Source organism: Carassius carassius, chromosome 1, assembly GCF_963082965.1.
Source record: "Carassius carassius chromosome 1, fCarCar2.1, whole genome shotgun sequence".
Lineage (NCBI taxonomy): Eukaryota > Metazoa > Chordata > Actinopteri > Cypriniformes > Cyprinidae > Carassius > Carassius carassius.
In genome coordinates, this window is record NC_081755.1 from 43339999 (window position 1) to 43364376 (window position 24378).

At 38.8% G+C, this 24378-nt stretch overlaps 1 protein-coding gene across 3 annotated transcripts; it reads right to left on the minus strand.

Annotated features, from left to right (window-relative positions):
• Nucleotides 1–950: 950 nt before the first annotated feature.
• On the minus strand, nt 951–24260 carry LOC132151803 (cAMP-dependent protein kinase catalytic subunit alpha). Of its 3 annotated transcripts, none has more exons than XM_059560191.1 (10): nt 23307–24260; nt 7256–7317; nt 6696–6824; nt 6521–6619; nt 5654–5736; nt 4677–4803; nt 4396–4491; nt 4193–4315; nt 2843–3007; nt 951–2700 (listed from the first exon to the last, which is right to left on the minus strand). In XM_059560191.1, exons 1-10 carry the CDS (start codon nt 23353–23355, stop codon nt 2575–2577), a joined length of 1059 nt encoding a protein of 352 aa, XP_059416174.1. In that variant the 5' UTR covers nt 23356–24260; the 3' UTR covers nt 951–2574. The 3 variants fall into 3 exon arrangements, with proteins under 3 accessions (XP_059416174.1, XP_059416181.1, XP_059416165.1); XM_059560198.1 differs by lacking the exon at nt 23307–24260 and adding an exon at nt 12162–12356; XM_059560182.1 differs by lacking the exon at nt 23307–24260 and adding an exon at nt 9901–10300.
• Between the last annotated feature and the right edge of the window lie 118 nt (nt 24261–24378).

The following is a 24378-nucleotide window of genomic DNA, read 5'->3' on the forward strand; positions in this document are numbered from 1 at the left end:
CCCAGAGATAGATGGACGACATATGAATACGGCAAAAATGTCACATTTTTCCATGCTCTGACCAAAAAAAAAAAAAAAAAGGTGTAATGAAAGATGCATTTGAGCCACAATTTCCCCAAAAGTCACTGTTTTAAACCAGTGCTGCTTTAAACAGAACCCTTCCATGTTACGATCGAGCTCAGAGATGAGGAAAGGACGTGAAGCTGAACTGTACATTAAACTCAGCACACCAGTTGAGGATAGTCTTACGTTGCTTCTAGCGTCACAAGACCAGCGCAGAAGAGCCTTCTGGGTAATCTAAACATACAGACGCATTCTTTAAACACTGATCGTTTTGTTCTCCAGCTATTCAAACCAAGAGATGGAGCTGTTTCTCCTGTTTGTACAACCATTTAATGACAAAGTCTCCAGAAATGGGGCAAGAAAATGTCCCAGCAAAAGCTAGGCATGCAGGGAGAAGAATGAGGGAGGAAATCAAAACCTACCATGAAGTTTTGTGAAATATAAACTCCTCCCCTTTTGCTCGTCTATGTTTCTAAAGCAACATCAGCACCCGAATGATCAAAAACTGACCCAATCTGGTGTGTTTTGGCTGTGACTCTGACAGAATATATTGACATCACATTTCCTGAGAGGGAAAATGAGAGTATTTTGAGCTCGCACTGCAATTTAAATGGCATTAAAGCCGTTCAGTCTCCGATAGATACTTCTGTTGTTAGAAGAGTTGTCTGAAATACCAATTTTAACCTGGCACCAATTCTGTAGTTCGCACTCATTCAACAAAATTAAGTTAGATTAGTTATCATAACAAGCCAAAAATCGGATTTTGAAAACGCACCTAAACAGCCGACCCCTGAAGGACTGAGCTATGAGAAATGGTGGGCATCTCAGTTTTAAAGGTGAAGCGTGTCAGTTTTAAGCCACTAGCAGCAACAAAAATCTATTCTAAAATATCATGTCCTTTCTGTTACTCAAACTGACAGCGGTTCAGTTTGGCGCCTTTACAATCAAATTAAATATTCATCGACGCAAAGCTTTTCAAGCATAACGAAATAAAATCACTGCAACACACTACGCATTACTGCACACTTCTGAAAAACTAAACACCAACAACAACTAAAATCATGGGGGCTTTTGCATTTCGATTGTCTTGCATCCAATAAAGTTACAGAGCAAGATAGAAAGCAAACACATTTTGATCAGTTCGCCGGACGATATTTCAACAGACCGAATGGAGATTCACTAAAAGTCGATATCGTAAACAGACAATAAAGTCGACATGAACTACAAACTTATTTGAAGCAGAAAATGGAGATTGATTGGTGAAGCCTTAGAGAGTTAAAACTTACTGAAAATCGGCTTTATTTTCACACAACTTTCATGTCCAGAAGATTATTCTTATCATTGGTAAGGGTAAGGACAGATACCAGACTGTTCAATTAAACAAAAGGTTTGGTCACTATCAGGCGACACGGCAGAAAATTATAATAATATTAATAATAATAATACAAACAAAAAAACATCCACCAGGAACCCAGTGTGACCACAGAAACAGTGCTCTCCTTTAACGTTATCCTTTAAAAGCCTCTTTTTAAAAACAAACCAGCTGCATTACAAGTGTTTGTGTTTGCGGTTAATTCATTGCATTCCTTCAGTTCTGCTTTTTGTCAGTTTATCTGGAAATATATCTTAGGATCAAAGCCATCTGCGAAACGAGTGAAATAACGGATTTGGAGCTTCAAGTATGCTTTCATGCTACAGATGTGTAATTTAAAGTAGTGTAACGGATTTTCAGTGGCCACTTTCAACCCAAAGCACATTCTATTGGCTTAAATATGAACATTCCGGCTTTAAATACACTAAATGATCTGGAGAATGACAAATGAATGATCCAAATCAACCATCTTTACACCAAGCGGCTGATTCTGCCTGATCTTAGAGCACTGTAGCCAATTAATATGTGATGGCAAATTTGAAGGATGGTGGTGTGATGCTTGAAATCCAAAGGAGAAATAGGTGAGGTGTCAAACAAAAAGCCAGAAGTCTTGAACGGTGTAAGTTGGTTTGATTTGGTACTGGTTGCCAATAAGTGCACAGGACGTAAACATGATGTGACGGGGTGGAGAACTACAGAGCAAGGACACCTTTGCTAATTAAAACAAAACAAAACATTCTCTGGAGAAGCCAATATTCAGTACCTGAAAGTAACCTCTATATCTCTGGAAAAAAAAAAAAGAAAAAAAAAAAAAGAAGTCACATTTATCCCCATGCCAGCCAGTCACAGAGAAGTGATCGAATCTCTGCCCAATGGACCCTGGCTACCAAACAAGAGGAAAAACATGAAAATGGACAAGTAACATGGGGCGAAGGATCTGAAAAGGCAACACTGCTGGCGTCTCTCTCTGGACTTTGTTCTTCTTCTCCCTCCATCTGTGTGTGAGGGCTCTACGTTGTTGTTACCGGATAAGGCTCAGTCCAGTCCATCAACATCATCATCACCACCCTGGAAAACGTTTTCTTCTCTCTGTTGCCCCACATCTAACCTCTCTCCATCCCTCTCCTCCGCTGCTGCTTCTAGAATTCAGCAAACTCCTTTCCACATTTCTCTGAGAAAGAGACCCGGATTTCTTCTTCCTCGTAGTCGTCAAAGTTGCTGGTGTCCCCGGGGCCTTTGCACTTAGGGATGAAGGGGGCTTCCACCTGAAGACACGGGTTATTACATTCTGATGAAATATTATGAAGACCATAACATGTACTGATGATGAACTGTTTACAAATGAGGATGAGTTGAAGACTGGGGAAATGGTGAAAAGGTTATAAGAGCCCAGTGTGATTGAGGTACCTTCTTCTGGTAGACTGCGATCCAGTCGGTGGTTGCAAACCATTTGTGGCCCTTGATGTCATTGACGCCGTTCTTGAGGTTACCGAAGCGCTTCGTCAGATCTACCTGCAGCAGGTTCCTCAGCAAGTCCTTCAGGTCAGAGCTGAAATGTGAGGGGAAGCGGACCTAGAGAAAGATTGAGACACGCTGTCACCTTTACAAATATATGTCATGTTCCAATACACCAGAAAGTCTATCATAATTGACAATGCTGTGACTTGAATATTTAAATGTAAAACCATGTAGAAGACGGCTGATGTTGGACCCAAACTACAAAACTAATGAGAGCAGCAGCAGAAGGCAGCAAGCTAAAACCTTTAGATGACTTAAAATTGTAACTTTATTTTTAAAATTCATATCAGTATTAAAAGATACATTACTGGCAATAAGTAGATAAATAAATAAATAAATAAATAAATAAATAAATATGCAATAAGATTTCTCAATACACAATATTAAATTTTTCAGTTTAATACTGGATGGAAATTGTTAATTTGTCCCCTGGTTAAATATCTATGAGTGAACTATTGCCTAGTAACATTACAAAAAAAAATAATACAATGTAATATTAAACTAATACAATAAAACAAATATTAAAATTAATAAACGCAAATGTAAAATATGCTTGGTTATCTAATGCGCACACACACAAAGAAAAAATATACAAGCCCATAGGTCTGACTCCAAGACAGCATTTTTAGTATTATTTATATACTCCGTTTTTATTAAACTTTTGGAATAACTTTTTTCAGTTTAATTTTTAGTCATTTTGTTATGCGCCTTTGAGATTTTTATTTGGTTTTGTTCTTTTTAAATAATATTTAAGGTTATTTTTTTGTTTTTGTTTACTTACAGTTAATATAGTTTAGTTTTTCAATGTACACATTTAATTTAGTTGTCAAGGCAACAATTTTATTTATGTTTTAATAGTTTCAGTTTACTATAATCACCCTGCTCTGTTACCAAAACCACAAATAAAAACATTAAAAAGACACGAGACCTGTTCCAGTATTTATTTTTTGTTTATTATTTTGTAGTATTAATATTTGAATCAGCTTTCATATATATATATATGTGTGTGTGTGTGTGTGTGTGTGTGTGCATGAGTGAGTATCTTAAATGGTAAAATGTATTACATAAGTTTTTTATATTCTTATTTAGCTTTATTTTTATTTCAGTTCCAGAAGCAAGTTGTTTTCCATCTTATATTTTAAGTTTCTCTCAAGCAATGAAACAACCCCAGTTTAGATAATAACAGCACCACTGACACCACTGCACTATAGGACATCCAGCACCAATTAATGCGCTCACCTTCCCAGAAACAATCTTCTCGTAGATCTGGATTGGCTGGTCGGCAAAGAACGGAGGGTAACCAGCAGCCATTTCATAGATCAGCACTCCCAGAGCCCACCAGTCCACTGCTTTATTATAACCCTAAAAGACAGAGCGAGCAGGAGTTACGCTGAAATGGCTTAAACTGCAGTTAGGACAAGTAATGCAGCTTCAGTACTCACTTTACTGAGGATGATTTCTGGCGCCAGGTACTCGGGTGTGCCACACAGTGTCCAGGTCCTGCCCTTTACACGTTTAGCAAAGCCAAAATCTGTTACCTGAGAAAACAGCAAGAATGAATATTGCATGCATTTGTTTGTGAAAACCTGTGAAGAAGCCTGGGTGGCCTTGTAGAGACACCCAAACACAAAGCAGGTATACTCTTTGCAGTAGTGAGACATTCTTGGAGCTGCTATCATTGCATTTCATGAAGTGGTCTGGTTTTAAACCCTGTGTGTTTTACCTGTATGTAGCCCTGCTGGTCTATGAGCAGGTTTTCAGGCTTCAGATCTCGGTAGATAAGATCAAGTGAGTGAAGATATTCAAAGGTCAGAACTATCTGGGCGGCGTAGAATCGGGCATGAGGCTCACTGCACCGGACAGAGACAGACAGACACAAGGTAAATGTACAGCGGTCACAGGACCTGCGTGCAAAGTCATTACACAAGAATGAGACGACTGAATAGTTTTAAATAAAACGGGTTCTTTATTTGTGAGGAAGGTTGCACGGACAACAACGAATGTTTTGAATCTTGTAGAGTTGCTATAAAGTGCCTTCAAAAAGACACTATGAATACATTGGAAATGTTTGTCAAGTGACAATTTGGCCTCAGTGTTCCCCGTCTAAATATCGCACTGCAGCTCACGGAAGTTAGTCAACAGTTACGTAATATTTTTATTGCAAAAATGAATGAAATCACTGTCAGCAAGAATGTAGCGCTACTCTAGATTCGACTAATAAGTCTCAAATCTGGTTTTATTTGGAGTATGAGGTCGTTTCGAAATTGTGTGTCATCATTTAGATGAGGCACAATTTGGAGTACGACACTAAAAATAGTATAAAAAAACAATAAATAGCTATATATAAAAAATAAAGTCTAAGTGCATTCACACCAGACGCGAATGAAGTGTTAAGCGCGAGTGATTTATGTTAAGTAAATGCAAAGACGCAAATAGACATCCTGCAGCGCGATTTGCGCGAATGAGGCGGTGCGAATGACGCAATTTGTGCAAATTACTTGAATGAATGAATTGAATGACGCGGCGCAAATTCAATTTGCGCAAGTCGCGTCTGGTGTGAACGCCCCATAAGAGTGATTTCAGAAGAAAGTTCAAATCATCTAAATGTAAAAACAATCAATAAAGAAACACAAATTTCCACAAGTATAATAAGCCTGGTTGGCGTAAGCTCATGCAGCTAAAGCGATATGAAAAACTCACCTAAATCGGCCAATTCTACGTAAGTGAGAGAACATCTCTCCTCCAGGAACATACTCCATTACCATATACAGGTTAGTATTATCCTAAGAACAGAACACACAAAAGAAGAGCAAAAAAACACAGATATTCATGAAGGTTTAATCACAAATATAGTAAAACAGTTATATCGTGGAACAATATTATTACAATAACTGTTTTCTAAATAAATATATTTTAAAATGTTATTTATTCCTGTGATGCAAAGCTGTATTTAAAGGTAGTAAAGGGAGAAGTCGTGGCCTAGTGGTTAGAGCGTTTGACTCCGAACCCTAGGGTTGTGGGTTCACGTCTCGGGCCGGCAATACCACGACTGAGGTGCCCTTGAGCAATCACTAAATGGCCGCCCACTGCTCCGGGTGTGTGTTCACAGTGTGTGTGTGATCACTGCTGTGTGTGTGCACTTTGGATGGGTTAAATGCAGAGCACCAATTCTGAGTATGGGTCACCATACTTGTCTGAATGTCACTTTCACTTCACACTTTCAATTTCAGCATCATTACTCCAGTCTTCAATGTCACATGATCCTTCAGAAATCATTCTAATATGCTGATTTGCAGCTCAAGAAACCTTTCTTATTATTATCAATGTTAAAAACAGCTTAACATTTTTGTGGATACTGATGAATGGAAAGTCCAATAAAATTGCATTATGTATTTACTGTCACTTTTGATCAATTTAACATGTGCTTGCTGAATAATTATATTAATATCTAAAAAAAAAAAACATCTTACTGACCCGAAACTCATCTAAAGGCTGAAAGACTATTTTGCTGTATCATCCTTGTCTAAAATGTGCAAGTATACACACACACACACACAGAGCTTGTACCTTGAACGAGTGCTCCAATCGCACAAGGAATGGGAAGCTGACGGCCTGCAGGATGCGTTTCTCATTCAGCGTGTGTTCTATCTGTTTCAGCTTCACCACCTGAAAGACACGAGGAAATGAACTCCAACACACAGACATGCAGCTTTCAGCGCTGATTCCTCTGAGAGTGGCTCACCTTCTGTTTGTCGAGGATCTTCATGGCAAAATGCTGGCCTGATTCTTTGTGCTTGACTAGCATGACTCGTCCAAACGAGCCAGTGCCTAGAGTCTTCAACCTCTCGAAATGGTCCAGAGCTGCAGTGTTCTGAGGAACAGAATAAAGTATAAAAAGGAACAGAAGATGAAAATTATTGGTAAATACATGTTGTTTTAATTTTTTCCAAAGACAAACTTGACTGTTCCTGTATGGTTTATCTGGAGCACAGTCAAACTTACATGACTGATGATTTCACTTATTATCTGAATGTTCACCAACAAGAAGATCAATAGTGTAAGCTATTTACGATTTTCAGATGTGTGATGAAATACAACAAATAAATCATATTCTTTATACATCAAATTGTACTTTTAAGTACAATTTGAGACTTACTTTTAAGACTGGTGTTAAAGAAAAAAAAAAAAAAAAAGCAGGGAGTTCGTCTTGTGTCCAGAAGGGGGCGCAATGCAACTCGCTCATTGCAAATGCTCATTGGTTGGCAGTGATTGTATGCAGTGTAGAAAATGGTATTAACTGACCTGTGCTGGGTTCTCCCATTTCTTTAGGAAATCTTCTTTGGCTTTAGCAAGAAACTCCTTAACTGAAAACAAAACAAGCAGAAATAATGTGTTTGTTATTTTTTAATTATGTGCACAACAGAACAACATTGCACTTCAAGATATGCTAATTTGCTAAAAAAGAAAAAAAATCTAATGAGAAATTGCGATTAAAATCTGTTAAAACGTCAACAGGTAGGACATGTAAATACAGGCATGGCTGCATGGGAGTCAACATCAACCTTTTACAGCCCCTACAACACATTAAAGTCCAGAGTTGCTGGTCTACCCTTATTTATGACAGAAATTTATGACATTTCATCAGCTGTGCTGCGTATGAGCTGCAGAAATACCTGGGAAGACTGCTGAGAAATACTACCTTTTCCACACGTCACACTGTATGTACACAAAGTGAATCTCCTGAAAACATTTCACCCTGAAATAAAATGATTCTCATTCTCAGCTGTGCTTTTTATTATACTGTATTGTAGTACCTTAAAAATGTTACCACATTTCTTACAATTTCAGCAATAGGCATTCAAGCAAATTTTTTTTATTGTTAATTAAAGTATAAATTGGCAGAATTCTACAGCCAGACTGTGCGTGGGCATATATACATGTAATTTAAAGGTTTCCACAGTATATATGTTCTGTCATGAAACTCTAGATGCTGCAGGCTGATGGTTTGATAACGCAAACTGATGATATTCACAGCGTTAAACTACTCGGCACAAGCTGTTTGGTTCATGTTGCATACGCAGCCAATAAGCTTGTTGCTTTACATTTAAATGGCTGGTTTGCATTCACTAGAGCATTTTGCAGAGCTTTTAGAGTTCCTCTCCACCCTCCCCAGCTCCACCTTTCTAAATCTGCTAGGGGTTTTTATATATGCTACTTGTGCACCAGCAGTATGTCTTAAATACCTACAGTACAGTATCGGTGTATGTACTGGCAGTAGCTAGCTTTAGTTCCTATTTATGTTTATGTAGTTCCTATACTATGGATATTGATGGCTACAGTCAACTGTGTTACCAACATTTTTCAAAATATCTTCTTTAATGCTCAAGAGAAAAAAGAAACTCGGAGGATTGGAACAAATTAAAAGTGAGTAAATGCCTGAATTGCCATTTTTGGGCAAACTATCCCTTTAACTTCCAAAGCATTTACATTTTATATTGACCATGCCAACAAATAATCATCTTCCTATCAAATCCCTCTCTATAAAATCCGGTCAAATTCAAGTAATAACTGTTTATATATACACTTTCAGCAGTGTTATGTTGGGAACAATGCAAAAGTGAAAATAGGTTGTTTTCTTGAAGAGACATGCTGGAAGGTTTTGTACAGATTGGTTTAAATTCCAGGGCAGAGCTAAACTGTATAAATGTAAGTTCCCTACCACAAAACACCACAAACAAACAAACTTAAAACTGTGTTCCCCACAGTTCTGGCCACTTCCGTTTCTCATCATGTTTGTTGTGTGTTCAGAGCCTGTGGCAATCACTCTCACTGGCTGTTCGAGGTAAGGCCTGTTTCTAATTTCCACTGTTGTTAAAACCACATCGACTGAGCCCACCATGACAGAACAAGAGCTCAGACCCAAATCAATATCCACTGACTCTCTCTCACTTCATATTTCTCTCACTCCCTGTGTGTGTGTGTGCGCGTGTGTATGTACATTATGTGAGAAAAGTCACAGCGTCTTAATTTCTGCTTCAGAAACAGCGAGAAAGAATCAAGTCAGAAATCAGCACACCAATGAAGTACTACTTTTCATCCTTTTTTGTTTATTCTGTGGGAATGTCCAGATTACAGACTATTCCTCATTCCTCACTACCAGCGCTCCCTCTGGGGAAATGCAAGCTGTCACAGTAGCTGAGAAGATCCAACTGTTGTAACGGCTGCGCCCAGAGGAGACACACAAAGAAACGCAGTGCGATTACTGCCATTAAAGACTCTACTGCTGGACACACCCACAAGAAGCATTTCCAAAGTGCAATGCTTTTGAATCCAAAGTAGGGGCATTAAACGATCTCTTTCCATGGTGAAAGAGGCAGACGCTGTAGAGCGAGGTTAGTGACGCTCAAATCTACTGCCATTATCTCCAATCCGCAGGCTCCGGGCAGAGCCAGAGAGACAGCAAAAGCTTCACCCCACAACTTCCTGTCAATTCCCCTGCCTTATTATCTCTGAGAGAGATTCAGGAGTGTCTCTCTCACAAACCCAGTGGTTGATGGGACTGCACACCCTCCAGGGTCATATTCCTACTTCGTTTAGATAATCTGTAGAGGAACTACAGTAGGAGATAGTGGCAGGGGAGAGGACAGTGTCCAAAGTTCACCTAAACCTAATGCTGATCCAACGGGGCTCTATAAAACCATGCAACAACACATGTTCGAAACCGATTCAAAACAAAGGTCAGGCCTCAGCCGCTATGCCGTGCAAACAACCCAAAAGAAAAATCAAAGAACAACAACAGCCATACGTAAAAATAGCCCTGATGCAATTTCATAACTGGCTCAGGATATGAATGATCCTTGTCTTTGTGCGGACTTCCCTAACAAATGGGTGCCAAGACTACTGGAGGGAAACGACCGATTCCCACACAAAGTTAGACGTGCCCTTACCGTCCACTAGGAGCGTGGGACCATCCACTCCTCTTCCACCACTACTACCTCCCCCTCCTCCTCCCTCCACTGATCCTCCTGAAGAACGAGACTCTCCTGAAGAACGAGATTCCCGCTTCCCACCATGCCTCCTGGAGCTTTTTCGGTCACACATGGGCCCTGCAGCGACTGTTCCTCCTTTCTCCTCTTCCTCACAGCATCAGGCTCATAGCCCTACACCTCTTCCGAAGAGGTCTTTGCACGCTTGACCCTCACATCCACTTCTGCTAAGAGCTATAGGAGTGTTTCCAACGCTGCTTTTGTCTCCAAGTGTGGCCAATGATTCAGTCTGCTGTTCCTGCTCTCCCTCGAGTGCCAAATGCCGAACTAAAGCCTTCGCTTTCTGCGGCTCCACTGTGCGGACATCATCCTGGTAAATCAATCCCCCTCATGCTCCGTTTGTATCAATATTTATTCTGTACACAGTGCAATTCCACTCACCCTAAAGTGGAACACACAGGCCTAAAATGCAAGCACATACACAAACATGCGCACTGCATTGATCCATATAGGGACCTGGCCGCTTAGAGGAGGGGCAAACCTATAACAGCAGTGTCATATCTAATGAGAAACATGGACAATAAACAGATAGTGTAGCAAATGGAAAGCAGCAAAGAAATGGTAAAGAGTTTTTAAAAGTGGAGAAATTAGGGTGTAAAGTGCCTGGAAAAATTAATTGGACATAAAGGGTACTGCATAAAGTGGTCCCTCTAACCCTGAAAATGTCCTCTAGTGGACAGAGTCAACAATTGATTAGTCAGATCAATCAGCGTGGCCCTCAGCTCCTGTTGCTCACTCTGACGCACACCAAAGGGGGTCGGCTAGTGGGGCATTGACAGCAAAAGCCCCACTGGTTCACAAAAACACACAAACATATCTGAGAGCAGCACCCATTTGCAGACAGTGCAGCCCCAGGCCTGGCATTTCAGCCTCTTTCAGGGAATAAATGCAGAGACAGAGCGAGAGTAAGGCAGAGACACAGGAAGAGTCAGGGACAGATGGATTTAAAGACTGATCCAGATCCAGCCACCCAGGCCAGGTGGAGACTCAAGGGACAGTGACACCTTTGGTAAGTCTCTCCCTCCTCCATGACCTCATTTCTTAAACTATAGGTGCTGCTCTAGTCTAGGTATAAGCTCCTTCAGATCTCAGATATTTGGCACGTTTCCATGGGCTGACTTTATGGATACAGTGTTGGTAAAGGTGGGGTATTTTAAGCAAATGTTCATGTGCCCTGGTGGGAACTTTAAAGACGAGACTTTAAAAGCACAGAACAGTCGACAAAAGAAAATGCAGGAGAGTTGACACAGAACAGTCGACAAAAGAAAATGCAGGAGAGTTGACAAAAAAGGACTGATTTGACAGATGAAGATGAAGACACCGCCTGTAAAACACGGTCAAAATACAAATCAAATGCTTGTAGAGAAATCCGCAAATATTCAAACAGTCTGGAGTCTAACCCTACAGTCATCTAAAAGAGTGGATAAGCGCTGCATGAACGGGTAATGCCATTAGCATTAGTTCATAATTGAGACTGGCAGGAACAGCAGAACACTGGGACCCCAAAAAAGCGGGACACACTGACAGGTTTCCCAGGAAACAGACAATCAGCTTCCCTGGAATTCCTGTATGACGCAGCCAACGCCAGGCAACAGCACAAACATTAAAAGATGAATAAAAAGGGCTAAAGGGCTTTGTACCCAGGATCTGTGTCTCGGCAGTCCCACATCAATCCACGAAGCACAACAAGAGGTGCTAATCTAAACTAGATCGCCATATCACCCATATATTTACAACAGTTTCTATTAAATCCAAATCTCTTTTTGATCCCATTACGAAAAACATCAAAAAATTGTGCTCAGCCAATGAGTAATATTAACATTCAGAGAGCAAGATAATCAAAACAATGACATTTAATGGAAATGAAAGCAGATTTCTAAACTAAACACTCACTTTACAAGACTGACTAGACTTATCTAGCCTGGTGGATATATTATCCATAATCAAAGGTGAAGTATTCAAAAGGCTAATTGGTTGATCTCACACACTCATTTTGGAGTCAGGCCAGCACTTCCCTATATATCAGATGGGGAGGTAAAACCTTTAGACATGCAGGTTTCTCCACCCCCTTTGCCAAGCTCCGCCTTCAACAGTTATGTCCAAACACTCACTGTGCCAGCAGCCTTAAACCACATAATGCCTCAGGTCAGTCACTCACTCACTCCAGCAAGAGGCCTCGGACTCATCCTGGGACTGGTAGTGGCCGCCCTTCCCACCGCTAGAGTCTCCGAGACAGGGACTGGCCCGCTGGAACAACCTTTCTGCCAATCTTTGCAGCGCTGACATGCTAGAGAGCCGTGAAAATAAGTGCGGCGTAGAGGCTTCCAACTTTGTACGGTTGCGTTTCCAAACTCTTTTTCTTTTTTACAAAACAGGAGTTAAGGTAACTTCTTGCACGAGACTCTTCTATTTTGACCTCTCTGAAGATTCGGAACTCAGGGCAGGCGGGGCTGAACCTTCTCTGTTTCCTTGCCTTCCTGTGCCGGGCTCACACACCCCGTTTCCTCCCGTGGGCCTCCTTGAACAGTCAGGGACTTCTGTTTCCACCACCACTTGAGGTCAACCCTTACTGTTGTATCTTGATCTGATCCATAGCATTATCTGCCATGTCGTCCTCTCTTGTTCGTGCACACGATAAAATATGTTCCTCCCCAGCGCGTGGCCCCGGATACCATCCAGCACCTGTCTCTGGGGATCAGGGCGGTCCACCGGTAATAGAGCAGATATGGATGGGAAGCATAGCATGAATAAAGCCCCTCATTCCGACCAGAGGAGGCTGCGCTAAAACCCACCGCAATATTTTTTTGCAACTGAATGTATCAAGCATATTCAAATGACATGCAGTCACATGCAAATAGAAATCCACTCTTCACACATAGATTCTAGCAGCAGCATGCCACTGAGATCCATTTCACACATATCTGTTTCACCAACACCAACTACGCCTTATGCAAGCTGGGCTCAAGAGGGGCCTTGAAAGGTTTTTGACTTAGGAACAAACTGTGCATCAAATTTATTGCAGAGAACCTGTATACTTTGCAGATGAAAAATAACATGCACTTTAACTTTTTTCCAACATCATTTATGTTTAAGCTGTGTAAGAATTTGAATAATTCACTGAAAAGATAAAGACAACAACAAAAAATACATTTATATTTGTCATTTTTAAACCAGTTTGCTTCCCCCATTATAGTTTTTCATCAGGATGTTGAATCACCTTTTAGCTTTTTAGCAGTCCATTAAAATATGCATAACAAATTAGGGTTGTGACTAGGGATGTAAAGATTCACTCAACTCACGATTCGATGTTTAGATTTCACAAAATGTGATTTTTACAATATAATATTTAAGACAAATTATTAATTAAATGTGTCATTATATTATTGCTTGGACAAAATGCTGTACATTTCTTTGTAAAATTTAAATACAAATATAATAATAAACCAATATAGCACTTGCATATCATTGCTCTTTTGTTGGTTTTGATTGCTTCTATCGTCTTCATTTGTAAGTTGCTTTGGATAAAAGTATCTGCTAAATTACAATTTGAATAGAACGTAAATGTAAATAAAACTAAATTTTAATTTTAAAACAAGACCCAAATCAAATACATAACACAAAATAAATATCTTCATATAAACAAAATAAGGCTTTGTCTGTGCTCTTTCCATTTAAAATTAGCAACCACTGCATTTTAATCATGATCCAAACAAAGATGTTACATATGCATGCAAAATGAGCAGTTTTCAATTTAAATTAGATTGTATAATTTCAACCTTTTTGAAGCAAAAACAGAATGGTTTGACTTTAGTTCTGTGAAACTTATTATAAAAATATCTGCATGAAACAGAGGATGAGCTGAACGAGACGCAGATTCACTCTCTGCCAGCAGGCGGCGCTTAAAGTGTTTCCTTGGTTTCTGCTGTAAACGAAGCAGCGCTGCAATTGTGAACTTTAAAATGTTTTATACAGAGCGAAGATGAAAAGAAAAAATACCATCTAAACTTCTCTAAAGCCAGTAAGTTCCCCTCAGACATACATTAATTTAAACTCCTACCCCTAAATGAATCGCGATTTGTTTAGCATCTCAACCGATTTGAATCGTCAAATTCTTGTGGTTAATTTTTACATCCCTAGCTGTGACAGTATGGGATACTTTCTCAATGTGGTGAAGAAGCAAACAACCCCTTGTACCCCGTCCAATACATAATTATATTAATAAAATTAACACAAAAATACCTTTTATAGTTATACAGTTACATTAGGGCTGGACGATTAATCGAAAAATAATCAAAACCGAAATTCATAACCTCTAACCGACGTAATTTTCCCATTTCGGTTATTTCGTTTTTTTAATCCTGTTAACACTTCCCCCTTAAAAGCATACTAGCGCGTGTGTAGCCAAATGACTCTGTTCTCCAGTCAGTGGCATAAAAGCAAAGCAGTGTGAGCGGTGAGCCTTGCGTCTTCACTAAAGTTGTCAGTTTTATTTGTTTTATGGTTTGGACATTCAAGCGATTGGACGAATGGATGTGTATTATTATATCAAGCTACCATGTTCGCGCAGCTGCACTGTGGCACGAACACTCATATAAACAGTAGCTATGAAGATCGCGCGCAAAGAGGAACACAGAAACTAGTTGTTAGCGCTGTCCTGTGATTTATCACTAAAGTAGCTTAGAATCTCAAAACGTATTATAGCATATTTGTGTGCAGCGCACATGAAGCACAAGTGCGTGCATACAGAGCAGCGGTCGCGCTGCGGGTTCCCAGTTTGTGTCCGTTCTCGGACTGTTCTGTGTATTTTAACTGTAGAAAAGGTTGTTTCGAGTCGAAAACTACGATACAGAAAACTAACGTTACATCAGTATATCATCATAAACGCAGCTGTTTTTGTCTTACGTGAACATAAAAGATGAGAAAGAAAACACACGTGCAGTATTTTTGCTTAAAGAGACAACAGCCTAATAAACGCGCTGCCTGTCATTAATGTTAATCAAAGAACAAAAGAAAATCATTCACTGATCTTGACTGAACATTTAATAACTTTACTTGATTTATCTTTATTTTATTTATAAAAAGAAAACTAGTGTTGTCAAAAGACCCGGTACCAAGTCGGTACTAAAAAAATGTAAATGTCACGGTACCAGGTTTCTTTAAGTACCGGTAGTACCGAGGACCCGTTCAAACCCGATTCAGCGCTATGATTTCCGCGAAGCAGAAAACGCGGACAGAATCTCAAAATCCAGTCATGAAAATGAAACTTACATTTTAATATGGCCAGTCACGGAATTTGTCAAAGTTAGCATAAATTAATCAAATCAAATCTCCATATGGACCAGTATCTGTAAATGTTAAGCCGCAAAAGTTGGTTGAAATCTGCATCCTGCATGTTCTGCGTGCATGTCTCTGTGTGAATGAATGAATGGTTTGTTTACTACATAGACTGAAGCGCATGACGCTTGCAATAATGAGGACATACATCACCAGAACTGTTCTGAGTCACTTCACAAGCATTTTACCGTTTCATTTGAGTAAAACCAGTGTCAATTTAAAGGTATTCACGGAAAACCGTCAAAACAGCCTCTACATTGCGAGTAAATCACTCGCATATGTGAATAAATTTTACTTAGGGCGAGTAAATTATGTCTATTGTTAGCCATTGGCAATTCTTAGATTTTACTCGCCAGTGTGTGTGTTCGAGGCTATTATAAGATTGGCGCAGATATATTTTCACTCGCTGAACACTGACTGAGCGCTTCAGAGTTCTCTCTCCATCAAGCGATCTGTACTTTTCAATTCATCTCAATGGACGCACGTATTTGCCGAACTGTAAACTCTGTGTGAAGGAGCACGACTCGCCGTCGCTTTGCTGATAGCTCTGTTTCTCACACATGCAAAGAGAGAGAGAGCGAGAGTCTTACCACGCTGAATCGACATGCTACATGTAAACTATATTCTTTATTGTCTTCTGTCAAAATAATGTAGTTAATTTAGAATTATTCATATTTTCGAACAAGCAGAAGATATGCCGGTTTCTCCAGTGGTGGGCGGAGCTAATGCGCAAATGTCAATTTCATTGGCTGGCGCTCATCTTTTACCGTCCCTGTTTTGATTTCAGCAAATCAGTTCGACCGAACGCAGACAACGTGATTAATATTCATGAACCCAGCAGCTCATCAATCCATAGTGCGTTGTACATTGTTCGTATGGTAGAATTAGAAGTATTATTATCTTTTAATAATAATTATTATGATCTATTACTTTTTTTTTTTTTACAGAAACCCTTAATGAACAAAAATATCTTAAGCATCACCACCAGTCTTAAGTTCAGATAAATGACAAATATGCATTCATTACAAATTCATTTTTACATAAAGGCATTGTGCTAGAAATATTACTATTATTTTGTAAAATGTACGTGATACTGCTAATACTGTTAATTAAAAATTAATCACACAATATTTCTTCCATGTTTTAATTTTAATAGCAAATCCCCTTTATTTACCAAAAAATAAAATGTGTTTAAATTTCATAAATTAAAAGACAAATTAAATTTGGGTGAAACTTGTTTACTGTTTTTCATAATTATATTACTTGTAGAAGAACTTTAAACACAATTGTAAATAAGTATAAAGAATGGCATTGGTTTTATTTTTAGTGATAAAAAGTTATTTTTTTTTAATTAGCATATTTTTGTGTTTTGCTTTGGTATCGAAATTGGTACCGAGAACCGTGGATTTTCACTGGTATCGGTACCGAATACTGAAATTTTGGTACCGTGACAACACTAAAGAAAACTATTCAGTGTTTTTAAAGTTTTAATTTCTGTACCTGAAATTTAGTTTAGTTGTATTTATCATATTGCTAATTGATTTGTTTGTTCCTTTCTTATTACTGACCTATCTTATTACTTGTCTTTAACACTTTAATATTTGAAATTAATCTAGTTGTTTCCTCTTGCAGTGTTTTGTAGGCTGCTGATTTTTGCTCATGTTATTCAGCTGCAACAGAATGCTTTGTAAAAATGTTTGACATCTAAATGTTTGACTTAATTTTTTTTATATTGGATTTTTTATCTTATTGGAATCAAAACTAGGAATCGATAAGAATCGGAATCGATAAAATTCAAACGATACCCAACCCTAGTAAGAAATGTTACGAACATAGAGAAAATAACTGACAAAAACATAATAAACATCATATCAATCATATTTACAGTACAAACCTTGTCAGTGAACTATGAGGGCAAAAAAAAAAAAAGAAAAAAGTCTAAGTTACATACCTCTACAAGTGTTGTTTTTTTCGATATCTTTTGAGTTTAATAGGAATTATGGAACAGTCTTTGTCATCGCTTGTAATATTTGGTACAATAAATTACTAAAAGAATAACAACCTGAGAAAGCTGCAGAAAGAACAAGCCAAGCTCAACATGCCCCAACATTGCTTAGTTCTGGTGAGTTGTGTCAAACTTCGATTCCTATTTCTTTAAACATGGAGCAATTTTACATGCACACCAGTAAGCTGACAACAAAAGAAAGCTGCAATTTACATGACTTCATTAATAATTCAGATTATTTCCCTGTAGTGACATCAAAATATAAATCATCTTGATAATCAAAATATATCTGACTCAAGAGTATTCCATACATTTGTCAGTTGTGATGTTAAATTAAGCTTGCAACATGTCGGGAAACTTACAGCTCATATATTATCCTCTCATGAAGTTATAAACGCAGCATTTTGAATGAACCACTTCTACTTCTGCTGCATGAGATGAGAACACATTTTTTTTGCTCGGTCTAGATGTGCTTAAATCTGCACTAACGATGCATTCTTGTCAGGTATCACACATGCGCACGCATCACGCATAAGCCAACGGAAAGCAGTACAAAAAATCTACCTGTTGCAACCGGTTTATGCTTACGCCGTTTATGACCTTACTCCGATAAAAGAAAACAGGTCACCGTGTTTCCATGACCAAGGGTGTTTTTGGTTTGCATGTAAACACACTCACTGTTTTTTGGGTAACAGTCCGTGGATATAAACGCACTCATCCAAACGCAACTCGTTAAAGTTTGAATAGCCTAATTCATAATTTGTAACAGCAAATTATCAATAATATTTTTGAGCTATTAATTAGGCTACATTTATAATAACAACCTTTTTTAAAGTCCAACATTAGAGGCTTTTTTTCTGATTTGGGTTTTTCAAAGTGCAGCGTAAAAAGGGAACATCAGGCTAGTCTAGCCTATAGTGTGTACAAGGTGTATAAGGTTATATTCCGCATCCGCACCCAACCGCTATATTCACTCTTTGTTCACCCACTGTCCATTTAGAATAATTTTCTTCCTGACCCGACTTGCTTAACGCTGTATGTTCTATTAACTTCATGCCATCCAATCGTCCTCACATGAGGACAGTACTGTGTCAGTACCGTGGTAAAACGACATTACAGCAAAGTCACTACCAAGTGAAACTTTTCTGCTGCCGCACTTTGTATAATTATTATTATTCTTTTTTTTTTTTTTTTAACGCCACCCATCCCTTGCGGGCAAAAAGCACTTATAAAATGAAGGACTATCCTAGAGACATCTGATGCTGAGAACCAAAACCCACAAGAAAGCAGAAGCAAAGCAAACTTTTGCAACAGGAAAAGAGAGAAAGCAAAGAAGACGCAGACAGGAGGCCACACACAAAGTGGTCTTGTTCATAACAGTGGTCATCACATGATGTTCAAGAGACTGCTCAGCATCAACACTCCAGGCTGGCTGGATCACACAGGCTGCATCATATGACCCCGCCTCCATGACTTTACCAGCCTGCACCTCCTCCTCCTAATGCTTGCATCAGTTCCCAAGTGCTCTCTGAAGACTCATGGCAGCCCTGTGTTTATGTTTCGGGCCCTCTTCACTCACATCCCCCTCATAAATACAGTTATTGCTGGTTTGACCTTTGGGGTCAGAGATTCCTTTCTCATGAAACCCACTGCGACTCTTCTCAGCTGTTCCTGGAACATGCTTCCATTTATGATATGTAATCATTGCACTATAGAGGTTCAAATGGGCGAGGACATCAGGCTAATTAGCTAAGAGATAAATTCGATTTATTGAGGGACAGAATAAACAAACTGATATCTAAGAAGAGAACTGCACCTATGAAGACTGCCTGTTACTTTATTATAGTTTAATGGCAGTTCATCGTTTCAACTGCCAAATTAGCAAACACTTAGTTTGAGAGCTATAGTTCTAAATCTTACAGCTATTGTTCTCTAACAATAATAGTGATAGGACATGGCAAGAAGGGCTGTGTGGTATATCGAGTTTACATGATATATCAATATTTTCTTTATAAGCTATTTGATATGAGGCAATACTGTTTATATCAATATACAGTAGTTTAATAGAAGCGCATCTGAAAATATAGTGAAGGACATAGACAGAGAAAGTGCAGAGAAAGTGTATAATACAATTTGTTCTAAACATGTGACAGACTTCATATTAAGGCCTTTAAAAACTGGTAAGACATATCGTTTTGCGTACCATCTGTAAATGTTAGAAAGCCATGGAAATATTTAGCATGAGCCTTCTGCTTTGGGATTCTCCGCTAAACTTCACAGACTTCATCGAACGAGCACCGCCTCGCACATGCGCTCCAAACAGACAGAGCTCAATTAAATAGGAGCACAATAATTCTGACTTAAATACACATTTCACCGAAATATTGAAGTTGGACAATAAATGTGACATGTAGAATTTTAAACCTAAAAGTAATTCTATTTTTATGATCGCACTGACTGTAAAGTGACTGTAATGTGGTAATCAAATTAGCCTAACACATTTTTTATTAGTGAACTTACCTTCTGTTTTAAAAGCCTTATTTTTCTTTTTTTTTTAGATTGCAATGTTATAATGTTAGAATAAAATGTATTTTGAAACACATAATATAAAGGCTTACATGGTTACATTCACTTTATTTGTTTTCATAGCCTTTAATATGTACCGTTTTGTTGGATAAAATTTGTCGGTAAGTGAAATATATATTAAATACAGATTTTTTTTTTAAATACAAATACAAAAAGGAAAGTACAGAGATATTAATTTTTGCCCATATCTCCCAGCCCTAATGACAAGCATGCAATTCACAGGTAAGCAACAAGCTAAATATTTAGAGTAAACAATTTTCTTAAATATCTTTCCTGGAAATGTTTTACATTCATGATGCTTTTCCAAAGAATAACATATGGACTCGCAAAGGGATACAGTCTTAAAATGAAAAGTTCTTTGTTGGCATCTATGGCTCCATGAAGAATGTTCCATTGGTTCCATTGAAGCTTTACACTTTGTGGAAGTGGAAAGAAGGTTATAAGGTGTTCTTTACACTAAAGGGCCTTTCGCACTGCTTTAGTTCCAGAACTAAATGTACAGTACTAAAGAACTGGGACGATTTTGTGCAAACTATTTCACAGTACCATTTAAAGGGTTGCATTTGTCTGGCCAATCAATGTTTACTTACTAGAGGTGTGACGAGATCCGATGTGTCTCGCGAGAACGTGACGATAACCTCCCAGACCTTTCAAATATATTTGCATTACACTGGCCCTTTCACCAGTGGTGGCATGTAAGATATTTTATGTTCACATCAGGCAAGTGGACTCATGTTAAGCAGGAAAATTATGCGGTGTAGTCTTTATCCAGTCATAAAAACAGAATTCACAGTTTTATGCTGAATGTCACGGAATTCATGTCACGGAATCAGTCAAAAGTAGTTCATTACACTTAAATCAAATCATGATATGTATCTGTAAATATAATTGATCAAATTTAATTGAACTATTAAAAATAAGTTTAGAAAAAATAAAACTGAAAAAAAAGCAATAAAGAACAAATCAAAGCAAAAAAAAAAAAAATTGGAATTTAGGGAAAAAAATCAAATGGATTTCATAGGGCCCTAACTATCCCTCAGCTTTACTGCGCCCCTCAGTTTGGGAACCACTGCTTTATTCTTTTAAATGGATACATTAATCGTGTTTATTTATATATACTTTTTTATTAAAGTGGAAATCAGTTTACTGAATAATAAACATGACTGACTGCTTCACTTCCATAAAGGGATATTTGTGTTGTTTATTTTTATTTATACTATTTAAATTTTTGTGCAATTACAATTACTAAAAAAACCTTTTGCAGAGTTTACATAATGTTTATTACTGCATAAAATTAATTCAAATAGAGGTTTAATTTCATGAGCTGATTTCAAAACGCACCTACATTTTTTCCCTATACATTTCATCATTGAGGATTTCTTTAAAAAAATTCAAAAAATTTAATCTCTCTTGTCTCCTTCTCGTGAACGCAGTCTCGTGTCGTGTCTCGTCACACCCCTACTACTTACGTCACGGTAGTACCAGTTGTGCTGGTTAGACCCAGATCTGGAGTAGGACCTAATCTGGTTCTCGAATAAAAAAGGCAGTCCGGTACAAAAAAAAATAAAATAAATTGCACCCAGTTCCTGCTGTGCAAAAATGCCTAAAAGTGGGTAGTTCCACAATTAGTTCTGGTACTATGAAAAGGTTCCCGTGGTGCGAAAGGCGAAAAAAAAGAAAAGTTATTTTATGAACTGTTGACTGAACCCAAAATGGTTCTTGTATGGCATTGCTGAACCCACCACCTTTTAGAAACTTTATTTTAATGAAGTTTACTTTGTGAACAAAAGTTTCAAGCCGATAAGCAAAGCAACTTGTGCACAATATTCAAAGTCTTTTGAAGCCACAGGATAGCTCGGTCTGAAAAACAGACATAAATGTTTTGCCTTCTACCACAGTTTTCAATTCACACTTCCAAATATTCTAGCTTGGCACTATAATGTGACATGAAAAACCAAAGGCAGTCAGCATAACTGATGTTAAACCTGTCTTCATGTGGCATACTCGAATATAGGCCCCTGTGCAACAACAAACGAGATCCGAGTGCAGAATCCTCCAAGAATCCTCCAAGACTTATGGACTAGATCCATGGTGCTTTTTGATAACGGTGGAGATTAACAGCCCTAGGTGTCCATTCTCTGTATGGAGCAGCTTGGACATAATTCAATGTTCATTAAAGAAAGAAATGCATACAGGTTTTGATGACTTGAGGCCTAAGTCTAAATTTGTTTTCCTGCTTTAACATAGACATAAAATGAATGCAACATTATTGCAGGAGGCTGGAGAGATTCACCAAAACTTCATGACAATCTCATGTTTACACACTAGAATCCTTGAAAACGCTTCCCTAGATCCACTCACAAGCCATTTATCATGCAGAAAACAAACCAATTTTCATATTTTTGCACCGTTGCATCAAGCACACTTAACTGAGTGAATTTTTAGAGAAGCAATAATATCTGCTAAATCTATGAGTTATTGATGTTTGTCTAGAAGTCATTAACTGGTTATTACTAGTTGCAGAGGAAGTCTAAAATCTGAATGTGAAAAAAGATATGTGACAATGTGACTGGAGCACAAAACCAGTCATAAGTAGCCAACAATACATTGTATTGGTCAAAATAATCATTTTTTTCTTTATGCCAAAAATCATTAGGATATTAAACAAAGATCATGTTCCATGAAGATACTTTGTGAATTTCCTACTGTAAATATAGCAAAACTTAATTTTTGATCCTTAATATGCATAGCCAATAACTTCATTTGGACATCTTTAAAGGCCATTTCCTCAATATTGTCACATTTTTTGCAACCTCTGATTCCAGATTTTCAGATAGTTGTATCTCAGCCATTTATTCTCCTTATTCAGCTTAAAGATGATTTATAAATCTGTCAACTAACATCTCATAGCAGTCAGTGAAAGTGAATTAACAGGGCAGGCCTTTATTAGAAGATTAAATAGGATCAAGAGATATTTAAAGTAAAATTTATATATACACATAATTACACATCATATTGCTAACAACATCTTAGGACTTTCCTCCAGTGGAGCACAGAAAGAGGTTATGATGAGACAGCCTCCTCAGTCACTATATCTGTAAATATTCTGAAAGTTAATGAATGTGACACTGTCATCTTCCTTTGAGCTCCACATAAGAAAGTCAAACAGGTTTACAAGGACATGTATACGAGTAAATAAATAGCGGTTTTGGCATTTTTGGGGTGAACTAACGTTATACCTTTTAACCTTTATACCTTTAACTTTGACTTCAGACCATGCAGGTCATTCACTCAGTGGAAATGACTGGCCAAGATCAGCTGAGGAGATGCTTCACTATACATCGAAGCCCAGCCGGTGAGAAGTAAACACACGAGCACTCACCGCTCTCCATCTCGTTGCCCTTGTTCTTGGCGGTGGGCGCGTTGCCCATGATTGCAGGCCAGGTATAACAGATCTAAATCGACTTTTCTTGACGCCAACTGTCTTCAGACTCCGTCTCCTTACTGCTCATACGATGTCTGCGTCCGTTGCACTAGCTATGTCCGAACATAACTCGCTGGATCACAGTAACGTTACGCTGTCAGATCAAATGAAGTCTGGAGGTTGATAGAAGCTGTTTAGTTGGTTTAGCTAGCTAGCGAGCGCTAGCTAGCTAACAGTAGCTGTCTGGTTGCAGAGCTTCGGTTTAGGTAACGTCTCTCAGCTCTCCTGGGTCGGGTCCGCTGAAATTCCACCAAGAGCCCGTCTTCTTCTCCTTCTCTCGCTCCTCTTCCTCTCTCTGCTAACCCTGAGCGAGGCCCTCGACTTTCTTCTCGACCGCCACGAGCACTTGTTTTCAACCGTCCGCGCGCGGGTCCAGTCGCAGCACGCCGACTTCGCCGCACCTTTTCGGTAGCCTGGTCGTTTGCTTGTTTGTGTTGATGAAGCGATCCGGTCGTGTGCACTATGTAGCTCGCATAATTCGACAGTCAGAGCCCTTCCATTAATCCTCAATCCACAGCTACAGGGAACTCCTGCTTCGGCGAGAGCTACGCGGTGTCCATTGGCCGTTACGCTTGTGACGCGCTAGCAGAGCGCGCAGCTGATTGGACAAGACCTCATCAATCCAACGAAGGGAGAGCGACGATAGGCCAAACGCTATCAATCTGCAGGATTTAATCCCACCCCCGCAAACTGACAAATAACGTCATCTATGTTCATTTCATTAAGAGTTTTCTTTTCGCGTTCAGTCTGTGTAAGCGGGCGCGGTGTTTTGCTTTCTCAATACAGAATCGGTTTCATTCATAATCCTTTGGTGTTCCTCCGCGGTGTGTTTGTTAGCGAAATGGCCGCGCGGACCCCTCCCGCTGGACTAATCCGTGATAGGCTGTGTGACGTCAAGACGGTCTATTTTTAGAACGTTGGTCAAAATTTGAAAACGCGAACACCCGACGCCTTTAGAATATTATCACGA